Here is a 19064-nt window from a genome sequence, read left to right as displayed (position 1 = left end):
AAAATTCTGTTATTTTATTTTTTTTTCACTCAAGTTTCTGTGAACTGTCTTAATAATTAAAAAAAGTTCAGTAGCTACTCAGCAAGTTAGTCTAAAATTATGCCCTTGCATAGTTGCCAAGGTTAAATTCATTTGATCATGTGCTTATATGCTTGTCACTGCTCATACAGTTGTGGAGTTTTATAAGTTTCAGTACCTCTTCTGAGAGGAATGCAGTACCATGTCTGCTGTTCAGCATGTTCAGGTGACTGGAGGTGGAGGAAGAGTGAAAGCAGGCACATACCTGGAATCTTGTATAAACAGCTGTTGAAAGCTCAAACAGGAAAATCAGGGTTTAAGCTTACATCAGACTTGACAAACATTTTGTGCCCAAGTAGGTCAATGCAATTCAGGTTAAGTCAGTAGTTGTAGCTGTTTACATTCATTTGACTTAACGCTAATCCTGTGATCTATTTTTTGTTCCATTGCTGTATTGCAAAGAACCTTGAAGTATGCTGTGTGGAGTGCGCTGCATTGGAGAACTGACTCTACTTGGTTTTGTACTTGTTTCTGTTTAACTTGAAGAGCTTCTTGAAGTGACCCACTGAACAGCAGTTGAAGAGTGAATGTCTTGAAGTATGATTAGTCTAGAGTATAGACTTCAAAAATGTGCCGTGTTCTCTATACAGTTTTCCTTAATGCACCAAGTAGCATCATATATCGAAAAAACAACAGGCTTTCTTCTTTCATAGCTGCTTGGAGTGACAAAACAAATAGCTGTGGAAGAGAAGGTAGTTCTTGTAGCTGGATTTCCAAAGCACTTAAACTTTTTGCTGCCTTCAGTATCAGTTTAGCAACAAGTATAGGTGTAAAAGTTTTTAAAAAATGTTTATGAAGACATCGTTCTAAAATACCTCTGTGTCCCACATTTTATTTTTAATTTTGTAGTCACCTACTGCAGTTACTGCCAGTATATACTTCATATTTTGGTTTTCTCCAGTCTTTGCTGAATAAAAGTAATACTAGAATTATCCTTTCCCTTTCAGATCATAATCAATCATATTGTTTGTTTGAAAGCTCCTGCTGAAATCTTAAGCTCAGCTCTGCAGTTTGAGGTTGAATTTCCTTGTGTGAGTCGCTATTATACTTGGGAGAAAAAGGGAGGCTAAACTGAAAATGAAGTCCTGTGGTTGTAGGAGTCGCTGGATGGGATGAGGACAGGCAAAACATGATCTTGAGTTCATAACAGCTGCAGAGGTATCATGTATTGAGTCTGGCCAGGAAGGAGTTGGTCTGATATTTGATTAGTAGCCTGGGGAACTTTTAATCTCTGCTGATTAGAGCTATGTTGCTGATTCTTGCTATGAGTAAACTGAAACTGTTAACTTGACTGAAGTGTTTCAGGCCCGTGTGTGCATTCATGGTTAATTCCCTTCTATTGCCAGTCACAGAATATTCCTTTTTGGAGAAACCTAACAGCTGAATCCTAATATGAATGTGCAGCTCAGTGACTTACTGCTGTCTTCTCCCTATTACAGGAAAGAGGGAGAATTCACCAAGCAAGGTTGTATTCTATGTGTGAGTTTAAAGTAATGTATCACACTCCAGATTCGGTGTCATTTTTCTCCAAGCTGATGTGTTAGTGAAAATTGTGTTAGTTGAGAGGAGACTTCAAATATGGCTGATTCCATTTATTATTCTTATTTCTGTTCTTTGAAACAAAGTAAGGATCAAGTGAGCCAGCTCAGGTAGCTTGTATTTCTGAGGAGTTGTCTCTATGGAGTCAGGCTGTGTCAGTTTTACAAGATACTTAATTTTAAGATACTTGGCATTGTAGGATTTAGCAATGTCAGTGAGGTTTTGTCTGACAAATTAACTGGATACCTTGCTAGCATGATATTTAAACTCTGTGTAAGAGAGTGTGCAAGTCTGTAGTGGCCCAGGAAATTAACTTAAAGTACAAATGCATTTGTAGAAATTCTGAAACATGCAAAACTTGTGTCCCTTTAAAAGCTGGCAAAAAAATCTCAGTTAACCTTATACCTCATTACTAACTTTTCAGCTAAGAGTTTTGCATATCTTATAGTGAAGAACTAAAATGCACTCATACTGTCATCTCTTCTTAGCCACATAGCCAAAAAATATGTGATTAATGTGACAATATTAAAAAAAAAGAAAGGAAAACCATCAACAAAAACCACCCAGAAATTATTTAAGGTATTTCACTGAAATTGATTACAAGTTAGGTCAGAAACTGGTCAGAGGTGGTGGTGTTATACCATACCGTTGTGTGGGTTGTTAGGGAAATTGGAAAGTGTTTCCATTTAGTATTTTTATCGTGAATATAAGAAAGTTCAAGATGGGGTTCCAGCTTCTGATATTAAATCATGAGAAGCGTGAAATGAAAAATGAAGATTGTTTTAATTGCAGTTAGTTTTACTTAGTGAATTAACTTTTTTCCAAGACTTTATTGAAATTTTAACTCCTATGCCATAATTCCTGTTGGCTTGTGTATTCCAGAGATTCCTAAGGCTAAAAGCAATAGCTGCATTTTGTTAACTTGACAAACCTTCATCTTTCTTATGAAGTTCCTATACCTCTTAGTGTAATAGGCATCAGAATACTGCTTATGCTCATTGTGAACTGCATGTGTTTCAGTTTCACTATCAGAGAGCTTCACAGGATGTTTTTGGTGAGCATTCGGCTGTGTAGAAAGTTTTATCTTGGTTCTGAGTCAACTGTCACAAGGAAGATTTGACTGGCCATTTTGCTCAGCTGTGCCGGAATGGCTTCTGAAATGTTTTCTTTTGTGTCTTTAAAAGCATTGGACGGAAAGTGAACTATCAAAAAGTATTCCTCTGCAGCACAAGAGGCTGCTTCTCATGAAAAGATCTATTTCTTTCACTTCCTAGGGCATTTTTTGTTTTTGAACAAAAATACTTTCCATATGAGCAGCATTTTAGCCTATCTGTAGCTGTAGAGTGCAAAGTAGAGCACTGTAGATGACTAATAAATGCAAACCAAACCAAGATACCTAAAAAACAAACACCATCACTGTCATCTACCTAATGTCAGCCACCGACAGTGGCCGGATGTCCAGAATGTTATGTAGCCTTCAACTGCACTGGTAAATAGCCACACTGTCTTCCTGGGTCCCATTCTTGAGAGGAGACTCCATTTCTCTTCTCGCCTGCTTCCCTCAATGTCACAGTGTCGACCACCCCTTTTCTGTTCCTGGATTTGAGATTTTGTGTGATAACCGTTATTGAAGCTGAGACACTCGGTGGCTGTCATCAGTAATGTCTTGTGATACTGCAATAGCTTGAGCTGTCATATAATTGCAAGAATACAAAATTACCAAATACCTAAAAAAAGTTTGCAGTGTCACGAGTATTGAAAAGAAGAAAAATGTTATTTACAGGAAATAAATGGTATGTGAAAGCAGTGAAGACACCTGTTGATGGAAATGCTGAAGCTTTAGGTTTTCCCATCCGCGGGCTCTGCGGCATGTTACAGCACTTTACTGGCGCAGTGCTGATGGCTAGCCGAGTTCTCCATCTGCTGGTGCGAGGTGGTGGATGCACCCCGCAGGAAGAGGTGAAAGCGGCGTTCCCATTTCTCAAATGTAGCTGCTGAATTTAGTCTTTCAAAAACTCAGTTCTTCTCTTTGTGATTTTAGTTACATTTATTTCCATACATATCTCAAGATAATAATGAACTTTTTAAAAAAATACCTCAGGTTTCGTATTTTTTAAGTTATCCTGTAGTTTTTTCCCAAGTAGAAAGAAATATTCCTGTGCAGTTGAACATACACAGGCCTGCTTGTTCTGCTGTGAAGCACTAGGGTGTTCAGAAGTCTGATTTTTCTACTTTAATCAAAGGGTTTTTTGCTGCATAAATGCACATGGTGACTTTCTACCTCTTCCCATTCCAGAATGTCAGTGGGAATTGTTTCTTCTTCGGAGGGAGGCACACAGCTGAATGGTGAACAGTCATAATTTCACCTTAGATTACCAGAGCTTTAACAGCCCTGAACATTCCACCCCCATTCCCAGTAAACTCCCTGCAGTTTAGATACCGGTCATGATACTCTATGGTATGGACTATCTCTTTGGCCAGTTCAGGTCAGCAGTCCTGGCCGTGCTCCCTCCTGGAATTTTGGGTGCCTGATCACGGCAGAGTGTAGGAAATAGAAAAGTCCTTCCTTGGCTTAGGGTAAACACTACTAAGCAACAACTAAAACTTCAGTGTGTTATCAGCATTATTCTGATACTTACTGTGTGCTCTATTCACGTAGAAGTGATGCATTAAACTTCTGTTCTGATGTATCCTGGTCGTCTGTTACTGTTTTACTGGTAATTCATGCAACATTGAAAATGCTAATGTCTGGATTTTGAGTTTAGTAACTCATAATGAAGTAACTGCAGATAAAATATAGATCTGAAGGAATTATTTTGAAGTTAATATGACTTATTGCAGTGTGCTGTGTTGAATTACACTTAGGAGCTGGTAAGCTGTTAAAAGTTTCTAGGTACTTAAGGAGTTTTTATTTCTTTAGTGAATATAGCAGGCATTAGGAGGGGCTCAGGTACTTGGAGGGCTTTCCTGTTTTGATTCCAGAAGAGAGCAATGTGCCGTTGTATCTGCATTAGTATTCTGTTTCAGCTCAGCAGTGAATATCTGAAAAGCATCTCCTCGACAGCATCCATTACTGGGCTTTGTTTCCCACATAGGATGATCTTAGCACGTGGAAACCAAGTTCCTTTCAAAATTAGCTAAGTTGGTACATGCTCCAGCTGCTGTTGGACACTTAGCTCTCAGGATGGAACTAGAGCTCACCCGAAGGCACTTTCTGTCCTGTAGGTGCCTCCTCAAATATGCAACATGGCTGAAGGGTTCTTAGCATTGTAGGGTTTGCAGTGTCTAGCAAGCAATGCTGCATAAGGGTTTGCATAATGTAGACATATTGATGTATTAAGGCCATGTTTCTCAGCTCTGAGTTAAAACTCTGAGGGACAGAATTTTGATTGAGTACTAGCTGTCCTGCTTCCTAGTTCTGTTTCATAAAGTTATCCAGTACTAAAAGTATTTCATTACTTGCTAATAGTTGTTAATTTCTTTGTTTTGCAGGATTTGCTTGTGATGTCCTTCTGAAAAAAACAGCTGAGACTCCATTACAAACGTATACTTTTGGGGAAACTCTCCTCCTAATGTATTTTGCAAACTAATTGAATTACCACACAAGTTCAGCATGGGAGGAGCTGTGAGTGCTGGAGAAGACAACGATGACTTAATTGATAACTTGAAAGAAGCTCAGTACATTCGTACGGAGAGTGTGGAGCAAGCCTTCAGAGCAATTGATCGTGGTGATTATTACCTGGAAGGATACAGGGACAATGCTTACAAAGACTTGGCCTGGAAGCATGGGAATATACACTTGTCAGCACCTTGCATTTATTCTGAAGTCATGGAAGCACTGAAACTTCAGCCTGGATTGTCTTTTCTAAATCTGGGTAGTGGAACCGGATACTTGAGTACAATGGTGGGATTAATATTAGGTAATTATTAATATTAGGTAACTTGAACATTTTTATTCAAATATAGTGGGTTTGAATATTTTATAAGATTATGCAAGCCCTGTGAAACCTTACTTTTACTTTTTAACAATGACAGTACCATACATAAGGCCGGCTCTTTGAGATGTGCTGTTAAAATATTCTTTGTTATTTACAAGCAGTTCACTAGTGCTCTAATTTGGTGACATTTCTTGGGTGTTTTGGAAGAGGCAATTCTTCCTGCATTCTGTAGTCTAAAATTCTCATTTGAAAGGAAACAGTCCTTATTTTTGTTTAAAAGGGAAAGGTAGAGTGGAACAATTTTTGAAGGCTAAAATTTTCATCTGCATTTGCACTCTCTGTGTGCCTTTACTCTAGATTACTTGTTTGATCTGATCTTAGATTGTTAGATTGTTCTGATCTTCAGTTTATGGAAGGGAAAATCGAAATTGTAAAGGCTAATTTGTTTCTCTTGAAGAAACTTAACTGAAAAATAAGTCTGTGTCGGTATGCAAACATTTACTTCAAAATGTGTTTAAGCAGTTTTTTAGTGAGAATATTTTGGGATGTAGACTGATGAGACTTTTTAATCAGGTGTGTAAGTTTTCAAAAGAATTTAAACACACTAGCACTGTGTTTTTTCTTGTTTTCAAGTACATTTCCTTTATGAAAAAAAATGGAAATAAATATTGTTGCCTGAATTAAATTTCAAAACCTGGAGAGGAAAATGCATTAAATCTCCTCATGCCCAGCATTTAGATTACAGAGCAAATGCACTAACTGTTTTTTTACTAATTATTTTATTACATAAAACAGCAGTAGTTCTTTTGATGTGTATTTTTTGTAGATACAGTTTTCTTGACCATACAGCATACAGTTTTTCCTTGGTTGCAGGAATCTTGCTGACAGCTAATAGGCAGATTTTGCTTACATTAATTTATATATAAAACTAAGGTGTCAAGTTGGTTTGTTAATTTTCAGTTAATTTAGTTACTTTGTCATCAGGTCTTATTTATTGTAAGGAAGAAATTATGGCTAATAATGCATAACGAACATAATTTGTTGGTATCTGCAGTATCTTTTGTTCTAATTAATACTAATAAATAAAAATTATTAATACTAAGAAATAAAAACTTTTGTGGAAACAGGAGTTATGGTCATTCACAGGTAAAAATAAGGTAAAGCTATATACTCTCTTAGAGAGTTTCTGGGGAGTGTTTCTCATTGAGAATAGATACTTAAAATTGGATTGTGGTATTTTAAGTGCAGTATTAAAACAATTAGTAAATATTGCAGCATTTTTTCCTCTAAAATGTTTCTTAAGGGTAGTGACTAATGGTACTTGTTTATTTCTATCTTGTGAAAAGCTTTGTTACTTAATTATTCTGTCTTAACTAATATGTTTTAAAAAAAAGACATTTATGTTTATTGCACTTAATTCTGGATGCATTTGTATCTCTGTACTTAACCAATTTCTAGTGGTTGTTGAACAATCCTGGGTTTGACTTCTCTGTATTAAGCAGAATTCCTATCCTTCAGAATAGTATATGCAGAGTTGAGGGAATTAAACAGGAAAATACTTGTTTTCTACAGAGGATGAGGTTGGCTGACAGCCCCTGAGGAGCACATTTACCCTGCAAATGTTCCCAGAAAGGCATCTCAGGTGCTGATAGTCCCTAGCAGGGCTTGAGCAGCCTGCAGCAGCAGCTGCTCAGCTACTTACAGAAGTAGACTTTCCATGTGTTGGAGTGCTGTATCCTGTCACCAAAGTATTAGTGTTGTAATGTGTTTTGAGTTCTACTCTGAGGCGTAAAAGGTATAAATGCAATTTATGTGTCTTTATGTGTCTTTATTTTCTTACTATACGCCTTCTGATAAAACTAACTGCATATAATAATGATACTTAAGTGTTTGTTTTAAACCAGAGAACAGTTGCTTTAACAAAGAAAAATATATGTAGTTTTCTGACAAATAAACCATACTCATTTTTAAAAGCTTACTTTTTTCTTTTCAAACCAATTTTGGTGTACACTGCAGGGAGAAGCAGAGCCATGTGGGTTTTGACAGTAGTTGGGTATCTTTCCATTTGACAATGTAGTGAGTAATGTTTCTGCCACGCTGGCAGTGTCAGAATGACTAGGTTAAATTATCAAATAATCTGCAACTGGTGATCACTTCTAAGTATGGCAACATACTAAAAGGACTGCACACCAGTCCACCGAGATTAAATTTACTGTTGCTGAAACTGTTAAAATGTAAATGAAGTTCTGACTAGGTGATGGAATTGCTTTCTCATGTTGCTGAAAGAGGCCAGTTAATTTCAGAGAGTTCAGAAGTTGCTTTCACATTTTTAGAGTAGCTGACTCTGCTTATATGTCCAGCTGTGACTTTCCCAGTGAAAGAAGAGAATACATTTCTCATCTTTCCATTTAAATTATGGATGCTGTGGTGTATGATGATGTGGTAGTGTTCTACATTCATAGTTTTAATTTCAGGTTGTTAGAGCAACTGACTATTTTTAGGATATTTTAGTTGCTTTCAAAGTTTGGTACTTGAAGGAATGTACATGAGAATTTTTGGACAGATATGTTTATGCATTTTTAATTTACTTTAGATTATGAGATTAAAGGAATTGTGATTAATTTTTAGGTAAAGAAAACTTACCTTGAATGCTGCTGTATGCAGTAGAGCCATTAGAAACATCATAGCCTATTATGGTACAAGAGAATATTAAACAGCTAGAAAGGGGTTGTCTGTGCCACAGTTTTTCTTAAGTTGACCAATAATAACATGAATTTGCAGTAAAAATGAATGTCAGCAAAAGGTAAATGTTTTCACAAGTTCTAAGAACGTCCCTTGGATGATAGCTACCTCTTGCCTGCTATCAGTGAGGTCTTAAAAGCGCTGCCAGTGGTACCCTAGTGGATTACTTTTATTTCACCCAGCCGAAAATGTTCTAAGCTATGTTGTGAGTTGCAGTTATTGATCAGGTTAGTGCATGTAGCTATATGCTGTATTTTTGTTGCACTGAAACAAAACCTCTGTTACTAACCCTAGGTCTGTTTTGTTAATCTGTGTCCTAGAAAAGACAAATTGAATTCTGTTTCACTGGAGTAACATCATGGAGCTAAATATTTAGGAAAGATTTAGAATGTTGTAGAGGATATAAATACAAGTTTTGTCTAATCTTATTGATGTTTACTTTCCCTCTTTCTCTTCCTTCTCCCTTTTCCAATTCTATGCTCCAATGACTAAAGACCCTGGGCTATGAGTGCGTGTTAAATTTAGAATCATTACATCAAATGTGACTGTCTGATTCAGATTCCTTCCTGATGTGGATAATCCCCATAATACGGTCTCATGATTTCTTCTTGTTCCTGAAATAATAACATTAACTTCTGGCACACAATTTGACTTGGAATTATACTTGGATGTGATCACAGGAAGGCAGTGCAGTTGTGATGGGACTGTGATGAGTGAACATTATTGTGTGGGCAATTTCACTGTTCTTGGTGGATATTAATTATTATATTAAATCAGGAACAAATTTCTGATTTTGCAACCTGCAAAATAGAAGAGCATATATGGCTAAGGGATATAATTCCCAATCTGTAAATTCTCAGAAGATGAAAATTTTGCCATAAGAAAGCCTGAAAATCTAAATATCAAAATAAAGACTGAATTATAATTTCTATTTGTTGTGTTCTAAGTAATGCTTTGAAAAAGAATTTGCTCAGACTGACTTCAGTGTAGTCAGCTTATTTTCAGCATGCTTACAAAGAAAATTTGTTCTGTAATTGTTTTGTTGTAGTTCTCTTTTCTGCTCTTTTATCAAACCTTTGGCCTTTTACCTTCCTCTTTAATTACCGGTAATGCAAATGCAAAAAATAACTTTGTCTAGCAGTGTTTGGAGACTTCTGTTTTATGTTTTGATGTTTTTACGCTATAGTGCTGTTCCATGCAGTTTTGCTGTGCTTAGAAAAGAAACATCACAAAAACACACCATGCTATTTTTGTTTACAGGACCTTTTGGGATAAATCATGGAATAGAACTTCATTCAGATGTGGTAGAATATGCCAAGGAAAAGTTGGAGAGCTTCATAAAATACAGTGATAGCTTTGATAAGTAAGTATCTAATTTGTCTAGCTTGCTTTGCAATAATATTTTTGGTTTTAAATTCAGTGTGTCATTGCTTATGAGATTAGAAAGGGGAGAAGAATGGCATCACACTACCAAAACCTAAAACTTGCAGTTTGTGGCTCTATTTCATGAGGTAAGTTGAGGCTTAAGAAAGCACTCTTTGGAGGCATGGGAGTATTTCTGCTGTGCAGTGCTTAGCAAAGTGGATTTCCCTGTATTTTGGTGATGTTATACACACACGGGTACATGTGTGTACATGCATGTACATGCATATATGCATTTAGGAGAGTGACATGGTATGTGGGTGTCTTTGCATGTATAGAGCAATTTTTATCCATTAAATCAGTTTTTATTATGTAGTTTTACATAATCTCTCTGTACAGGATTAACGTTCTTTCTGATCTACCCCTATTGATCTGGACATGAGTAATTTTTTCTAATTGCCTTCATGTTTACTTCCTGAAGAGATGGACTCAAGAGTATTCATCTATGCTCGTAGCACTACTCATTTTTACTTCAGGGCATAACTCTGGGTTCCAGGGCTTTGAACCTTATTGCTTCTACCTACTCAACAATTTTATATTATTTTAAGTTGGCCTATAAGAGTATTGGGATTTTCTGCCTCTTTTGAAGGGAAAGCAAGATTCTGTCTAGGGCTGTTCTTTGTAAAGAGTTCTTTCCTTGTCGGCAAGAAATGCTCCAACAGTGATTATAACGTAACTTCTGGAAATGCGGAGAATCTTCTCAATTGTAGGAGTAACCTAAAAATCGCACATTCTACACCTCTTTCTTCCCTAGTGGGCAGCAAAGAAAATTTTTGCTATCCTTTTACCTGTGTAATGTGCTTTATGACTGCCATGTTCTTGGTTATGTTGACTGAAGCTCAATCCACTTTTTCCTATACCCCAAACTTCAGGAGCTCATGTCTGACCACAAGCCTTTCTCTTCATGCTCCTAGTAACAGAAGAGTATCATCCTAGTGTTACCTGTATCTGCAGTAAATTTTGTAATTCTGATACTGGCTACATTATTTTAGAACTATGTTAGCCCAGTAAAATAAATAAAATCATGTAGGAGAACATGCATATCTTTCATTATTATTGTCTTAAAACAAGCATTTATGTTGGGTGAGGTTAATGTATAACACAAGCTAGAACAAATAAAAATTGATTCACTGAGCAGCTTTATAATGCAATTTATGTGTCTTAAAAAAATGTGTGTGAAATATGGTTATTTGTGATCACTACTAATACTGCATTAATGGCTCTGTTAGGTTAGATGTACCTGCTAGCTAGTGAATCCTGGCACATACCTGCATTATAGGTGTCTGAACAAGACATACAAAAGCTGGTTTTGATTGGAATGTCTTACCAATCGGGTGATAGGTTTATGTACAGAAATTAAAGGAAATAGGGGTAGCAAAGAAGTTTTGGCATTATTGAAAAAAATTTTGATTAGGATAGTTTAGTAAATGAGTAGCAGAGCACTGGGGGGTTGGTTACGCTTCAAAACGTGCAAGAACTTGAGATTAAAAAAACTGTTAAAAATTATGTAAGTAAATGTCAGTGTTGTATATGTTCCAAAGAAATACACCTCTCCTCACCAACATAACAAAAAATGTACTTCTGTGAAAGTGATTTTTGATAGAAATCTGCTTGTAATAGCTGCCATTCAGCTGATACAATAATGGTTGCTTGGTTGGATTTTGTGGTTTGGGGGCAATTACTAAGTTGTCTGCATAACTGATTCTGTCTGATTGCTTTCTTGGTAAATATTCTGTATTTTATTGTAGTTAATGAGGATGATGTGTGGGTTTTTTTGTTTTTTTCCTGTGGTAGGGTTCTTTTGTATTTGTTTTTACGGTAAGTATTAATCTTGAATTTTAAGCTGACTCTCAAAGTAATGTTCTCTGACTCAGTAAGTCTGGTTTTGCTTCTTGTTTCATTTATAAGTGAAAGATTTTTACCCAAAGTTACGGGACTGCACCTGTGAGCTTTACTACTTTGGTCAGCTTAGTATTTGGCTGAAATACCACCCAGGGAAGAGGCGTGTGGTATCTGTCTGCTGCTGAACACTGGTGTATTCCAAGCAGGAGTACTCACTGTTTGAAAATAGATTACATGGCAGACTGGTATGAATGAAGTTAGTTTCTCAGTGAATGTGTGTATGAAAAATAACTTTCACTTGACCAGCAGCCTCCTACAAAGTACCCAGGGGACATAAAGAACACAGAGACTATGATATGTGTTCCTGGAAGTTACGGAATTACACAAATGGGAAGTTCAGTAAAGCTTTGTGTGCCACTTCCCTGCATTCTTTATTTAGTGTATTAAGTTCTGCAGTCTGATTTGAATGTTCTAAGCATTCTGCTTTTGAAACACAAACCACAAATTTAAACTTATGGGTAGGTACTTGGAGAGCTTCAGCTTGGATCATAAATAAACACTTTGTAACTTTGTTCCTTTGCTTGGAGTAATAGGCCATTGATTTTGTATCTGACTTCTGTGTGGAGCTGGGTCATGATGATTTGGTTGGGTTCTTGCCTAATAAAACAAGATGGAATATTTCTTGTAACTTGTATTTTTGATTCGTGATAATAATGTTGTTAAAGTACAATTACAAGTTTACTTTTCAGGTAAGGTACTTCACCAGAAACCCTACAGTATATAAAATTAGCATGTCCAGAAGGATTTGAGATTCAGCCTAAAGGGAAGGCTGGCTGTCTCTGATAGCTGGTCTGATCTCAGTTTTGGCCTCTGGAACTATTCATTAGAAGAAGAGTTCTCAGATACCTATTTCAAATAATTTCAGTAATTACTTGTATCTGTATCCATATCCTACCAATCTATAAAACAGTTTTCCTCTAAATGGAGGTGGAGGTGTGCATTCTGAAAGATAAAATGCTGCCTTGATTTACTTGATGATGTATGTTTGCCAGTAAAAGCCAAGAAGAAGTTCTTTCTTGAAAACATCTGAAAGTGTCTTGATGGTTGAGGTACAAAGATTTTAGGTGTAGACTAAAGAAAATTCTTTGAGTCTGAAATATATGTAAGGCTCTCTTTCATTCTTGAAACCTTCAGAGAATGCATGCCAATTAAGGGGGAAAGAATCATTCCTTAAGAAGGCTCTATCTAAAACACATATGTTCAAGTACCAGGCCCCGCTTCACCTGTTTATTGAAGGGGAATGTGTTGTCTTTTCTGCTCCCATTCAACTTCTAGACCTAGAATATCCAGCTCGGAGAGAGAGCCACAGGGCAAGGCTAGGTTGCCCATCTTCTAGCACCCTATCAAAACCCAAACCTGGGTAAGCTGGTGAAGTCCCTGCTGTGAAAGAAAAACACCAACCCTTCTCAGGATCAAAAGAAACCACTTCAATGGTAAGTGTCAAGAACCCTAGTACTAATTCTGGGATAACTGTTATGGGTGAAACGTCTTCCTGAAGTCCTATAGTAGATTGTGTTGGCATTAAAGAACATCTTCCAGTAGAGTGTTTTTCTTCATTGAAATGTAAGGCTACTGGTAGGGCTCTAAAGGCTCCCTTTTTAAATTAAATTAGATTTGAAAGGCAATTCCCTGGTGTACACACAAAGAAAAATAGAGCTCCTTGCTGGTCAGCTGGCTAGTGATTGCAGTAAAAATCTAAGCAGGAAAAAGCAAACTGTCTCCAAAAATTACTGTTGACTTTCTCAGTTTAAATCTTACTGATAACTTAATTTCAGATAGTGTAAATAATGCTTTTTTAGTAGTGAGTGAATTCTTGTTGAGATTTAATCTAATCAGAGTAACACAGGCTGTGGAATTCTTTGATGCCAGAGGTTATCTTAAATAAAAATGGAAGGAAAATAGGAGCTTGAAACACAGTAACTATATTTATTTAGAGGTATGAGGGAAATAGTACTTCTTGTTCTTTACCTTGTAAACCAGAAGGCTCCAAAGACAATTTAATCTACTCTTACCTGGGGAGGAACTAAAACTATATTTTCCAAGTATTTGATAGTAACAAAAATAGATATTCTTGCCCTGAGAACAAATGAAATACCTTTTAAAAATAAATCCCATAGTGGACATTGTCGTTGCAAATCTCTTATGTCTACAAGTTTTGATAATACTTAAAATTTTTCTTATATTAAAACAAGTGATGACAGTACTTGGTATATGGCTCCTATAAAAGCTGTTTTACAAAAATCCACAGTAGAAAATATGACTTTTTCAGCCTATAAAATAATTTTCTGCTTCAGTAAAAATAGAAAGAAAATACTTTTCTAGTTTTTGTTAGCAGGCAAATCTTTCTCTAGACTTTTTCCATGGGTATTATAGGGCCTTTACAATAAACTGAACTGACAAGTTTTTTCTTGCTTCCCTATGCCAGTTCACTTTTCCTAATCTCTGTGAATTGCTGAAAAGTACTCCTTCAGTATTACTTTTCATTTTACTTCAAAGTTTAGATATAATATAATGAAGTTGTATTATTGAGGTTCAATTTTGTAAATTTGTATTGAAGGAAGAATGTCATAAGTATTTTTAAGAACTAGTGATTGACTTTTTCTTCAGAAGTGATTGAGTAATGTACTTTAGTCCTCTCAACGAAACTGATGAGAATATCAGAAATAAGGAACAAGATAGCTAAGAAGCAAGACAGTTTTATTCAGAGATAGAAAAATGACAAGTATAAGTGAGGTAGAGATACAGATTTCCCTCTATTCCTATTGCACTGCGTGGGAGCTGAAATAATGTCCAGGACAAAAGTATTGAAGAGAAATTTTGCTAGCATCACTTTTGGCTATTACTGTAATGCTGATTAAAATTACTCTTGTAATTGGATGCAAGGGACTTAAAATGAAGTCTACAATGAGAGGTTTTCAAAGATTTAGTTTTCCAGTATTTTTAGTATACATGCAAAAGGTATCAGCAATACTAGTGGGTGAAAGGTATGTAACTTTTCAGCAAAATATGCTAGAAATACATGAATATGAATTTGTACAGGCACCAAAGACTAGTTCAGAGAGCTTGGAAAAAATACTTAAATAAGATAGAATGAACAATGGAGAAAGAGCTTGAGAAAAAGTGGAAAGAGCTTGCCATCCTGCCCTGATAACTGCCCCACTTCATAGGAAAAGAATTAACACTCTCTAAAATTGTTTCTCTTTATATCTGACTATGTTAACTCTAAAGCATTTTCACAGTCAAGTGAAATGAGAGAGACTAATAGAAATCAAAAAGTATTTTATTAATCTGTTGCATGTTCTTGGGGCATGTTCTATCACTTAAAGCTATATGCATATTCATCTGTTGTTTTCAAAGAAAAGTTTTGAAACCTGAAAATTTTACTAAATTACCTGAAAACTTCTTCAAAGTTTTTTTCAGTGAATACATCAGTGTTTAAACATTAGGTTCTAGGAATGCTTGGAGTAAGATTGCTGATATAGGAAATTCTTGTTTGATATAAAAGAGGCTCTGAGATTGTATTCTTAATGCAACTGCACAAGAAGCCACACCTTTCTAGGTTAAATGATGTGTAGCTTTCCAGTCTTTGTCTTTAAGTCAGCATGGGAACTCATTTTGCAACTGCTGTAACTTTATACACCAGTTTTTGGGTTTGTTTCTCTTCACCAACAAATGTGCCATAACTGGTGGGGGTTTTGTTTCCTTCTTTCCACATTTTCCATTTTAGAAAAGTATGGCCAGCAGTATATTGGAACTAGGGTGAAAGCGCATTAGTATAGGACAAAAATAAGTGTTACTTCCTCATCGCAGTAAGGAAAATTGTTTAATGTTTTATCACATATTTTCAGACTCTATGCATTTTGTAGATTGATTTCACTGTCTGATTATTAATTTATTTGATGGTTTAAGGGTAGTTTGATATAAAGCTAATTCCATGATTTCTTATGCTGGATTTGCTATTCTGTTTTGAAATATTCATTAAGATATATTGTTTTGGGGTTTTTTTCCCCACAAAGACTTGTATGAAATTTTTTCTTCTAATGTAGTGTCACAGTAGTTCACGTGACAAATGTTAACAATTTGCCAACCTTTTCTTATACATTATTGAAGTTGAATGGCAGTCCTTTGTGCCCTAAATTTAAATAAATTTAAATAAATTTTGCATTGGAAGGGAATTGCTTAAAGCAGTTTGATGGTACTGAATGTAAATTCAGGCTTTTTAGAGCTTTGAGTTGATCAACTAAAGGAAATGTGTGTGGATTGGAAAAAAGCATACCAAATTCATGCTGACATGGATTTTCTTTTTATAAGAGCTGTGAACAGTAGGCTGAGAGACGTGAGTGTGATTAGTAATTATGGGGATAGGCAGAAGTTTACTGTCAGATGATATTTTGATGTGAATGTAGTAGTTGAGGTATAAAGTGTAGCTGGATTGGTGCTGGTTTTAGGAACTAAATAATTCTCATAGCAAAAATAGTTTTAAGTTGTTCCCCCATACTGCTTTTTTTAATCTCATAATATATTTTCCTGTTTCCCTCAGATACATATCTGTGGATGCTGACAGATTTTTGGTTTTTCTTTCAAATTACTTGATATCTTAATCAAGTGTGTTTACCACTTAACAAAAAAGGAGACAGTCCATAACTCCTTGCACCTAGTTGCTTCTTCACAAGACATCAGCATAACATCCTACGTTCATGGAGGTTCTATAGGTAGAAGAGCATAGCCCAAGAAGTGTCCTATACATAGAGCTGGAAGTAATTAAAGGTAGGGTTCATAGGTAGGTGTCGTATTAGGACTAACCAGTGAATCCCCTTGTAAAATACCCCAGCTACTATGGTAGGTTAGTGTTACACTCACCAGCTTCATTATTTAGTATTTTGCTATGACACATATACTAGATTGGTGGATATGGATACAAGAGCAATAATCTTAACCTTAGGTCTTTGCTGTAAATGTTGTAAATGGTTGTTTATTTTGGTACAGTAGTAATACTTTGCTGTGTTGCCATCTATCAGGAATCTAACTTAAAAACACGAGCAGTTACAATGTATTACTGGATAATTTTCTTAAGTTTCTGCAGCAGAGGCAAAAACTCACTTTAAATTCTGCAGGGTTTTTTTTTTTTTTCTTCATTTTAGCTGGAAGAAAAGTACCTTTGCCTTGAACTTGAAATGCCCATTTCATGCAAAAGTCTTACATGCTTGAAACTGCTTGGTTATCTTGGGCCATTGTACATGTGATCTGTGTGTGCTTAAATTTATTCTGTGGCAAGTGTTTGTTTAAATAGAATTTTTCTGTTGCCATGTTATCTGTAATGGGAACTCTTAATTTCTGTGTTCTTGGCTGTTGGTTCTCTTGTAATCAAGATAGCAGATTCAACTGAAGAACCTAAAGTGAGTAAACTTTTCCAGACAGTTCCAGTACTTTTTTCCTTTCTTTTTGTTATCTGGTGTGAAATAGTTTTTTTTCATGTTACCAATATAATGCTCTGTAAAGCCACCCTGGTCACCTGGTAGAGGTGAACAAACATTAAAGAACATTTGGCAATTTTTAGTTGCATTTCAACTTGGAAATAAAGAAGATGTTTAAGTGAAATACTGGCTCTTATTGATAGTTATAGTACATGTTTGTCAATACTGCGTGTTAAAATAAGAAAATTTTATTTTCATCAATATTAATAAAAGATAGCTCCATGTAACACAGAATGAAGTGTAATATCTGGTCTGTTTTGGTACAATAGGAATAAAGGAAACTTCCTGGATGTAGCGAAAATTAGTACTAAAAGAATTGGGGTTTGATTCTTTTAAAATGGAACTTGACCTAATATGGTTGATACTACTTTCCTGCTGTAAGACTAACATGCTTGTGATGTGCCTGGCAGGTATTCTAGATATCAAATATTTCTTTGTATTTGGAGAACCTTTATTTAATTTTTAAAAAATTTCCTGATCAATTGATGGGGTCTCATATGCCTGAGTAAAACCAATCTAAACTTTACTATTTCTGAAGATTACATAGGCAAGTTAGCAGAAAGAATTTTCAGAATTATACTTCAGTCTGTGTTCAAAGGTCATCTCTTATTACTGGATTGTATAAATACAAGACAATGGTACATGTTCACCTCTTTCTGATTCAGAGGTGTGTGTATGATCAAAATCATCTTAAGATGCAGGGATCTGGGAAAGATTCTTGCTGCATCACTAGTGAGTTCTATGTTTCGTGGGAGTATGGAAGAGCAAGATTCACTGTTCTACAAGTCTAGTCTATGAAAAGTCCATGGTGCCCTACTAAGCAGGAAAGCAATATGCTTTTCTTGTATTTCTGGCATATCTAGTATGAGTCACTGTTCATACCCTAACTCATGAAACAGTAATTTCTGAATAATTTTATGAGATGCACAAATGAAGAGGGATTGTCTTTTAAACAGGCATGTTGCTGTTGCCATTGACAGTTTATCACCTTTTCCTCCCATTTCTTCTACGTACTTTTACCTTTCTGGATAACATGTGGCAGTTTGTGAACTAGCAGCACACCAGCAGCTATAGCAAACCAATTCAAGCCAGCTGGGGGTGAGCACTCTACAGCCAGGTGAGCTGATTAGACCTCATTTTTCATCTGACATGGATTAAAGAGGTGTCTTCAGAAATGACGTGCAACCTAGTCCATAAAGGGTTTAGTTTTGCTGCAGGAAATTAGTCTGTCAGGAAGACCACCTGTTGACAGACTGGGTTGAAACTAACTGAAAAACTATGTGGAGGAAGAAGGTATTTTTTGAAGTAAATGGAATAACAAATGAACAGCTGTTGTGGTCATGAGCTTTGTGTCTTCACAAAACTCTGCTAATAGCATGGAGGGAGCGCAGTCCAGACAATCTGAAGTGCCTATAGACAGAGTTGGTCTCTAGTGCTTAACCCATCTTAGTCTTACAAGTGTATTAAGTTGCTTCTGTGTCTTTATGTGGACTTTGTACCCTTCTGGTTGCAAGCTGCAGAGTTAATGACAAATTATCTTCAGCTTTTACTGTATTAGTAAAGACTACTGTGGATTTTTGTCCTCAGCTCATGTATAGAGTATTTTGTGTCTGGGGAATGTTTCATGGGGTTTTCTTGTGTCTTGTATTTCTTGGAGAGTTTGGTGTTCCTTCTTGTTTTAAGGTGGTGTAATAACAAGTGTATTAATAAGCTTTTAGGGTGGTTTCTAGTAGTGGAAAAAAGATTATCTGGTAATAAATTTGGTAAGTTTCAAAGGAGCATTCTGAGATGGTAAGAAGTTGTGAAAGTTTTGGGGGTGGGCAGGCAGGCAGGGAGGCCATCTTCATTTTTCTAAAACTAACCAAGGACTTTGTCAAGCTTTAAAACTGCCTTTTGGAAAAATACCATATAATTCTCTCCCTCCCCCTTCTTCCTTGACTTTTTAAGCCCACAAAAGTACTTTGCTCAA

General features: G+C 36.0%; 1 protein-coding gene across 4 annotated transcripts in view; it reads left to right on the top strand.

Annotated features, from left to right (window-relative positions):
* Positions 1 to 19064, top strand: part of PCMTD1 (protein-L-isoaspartate (D-aspartate) O-methyltransferase domain containing 1) — a 40431-nt gene that overhangs the window by 12035 nt on the left and 9332 nt on the right. For 3 of the 4 annotated variants that reach the window (XM_002197315.7, XM_072924646.1, XM_030266191.4), the window contains exons 2-3: positions 5110 to 5537; positions 9558 to 9660. In XM_002197315.7, coding sequence (XP_002197351.1) covers positions 5231 to 5537; positions 9558 to 9660 — 410 coding nt within the window. In that variant the 5' untranslated portion in view covers positions 5110 to 5230. Of the gene's footprint in view, positions 1 to 5109; positions 5538 to 9557; positions 9661 to 12915; positions 13055 to 19064 lie in introns of those variants that run through there. The other variant, XM_072924647.1, reaches the window with a different exon arrangement.

The sequence above is a fragment of the Taeniopygia guttata genome, chromosome 2, assembly GCF_048771995.1.
Source record: "Taeniopygia guttata chromosome 2, bTaeGut7.mat, whole genome shotgun sequence".
Taxonomy (NCBI): Eukaryota; Metazoa; Chordata; class Aves; order Passeriformes; family Estrildidae; genus Taeniopygia; species Taeniopygia guttata.
This window is presented reverse-complemented; position numbering and strand designations above follow the sequence as displayed.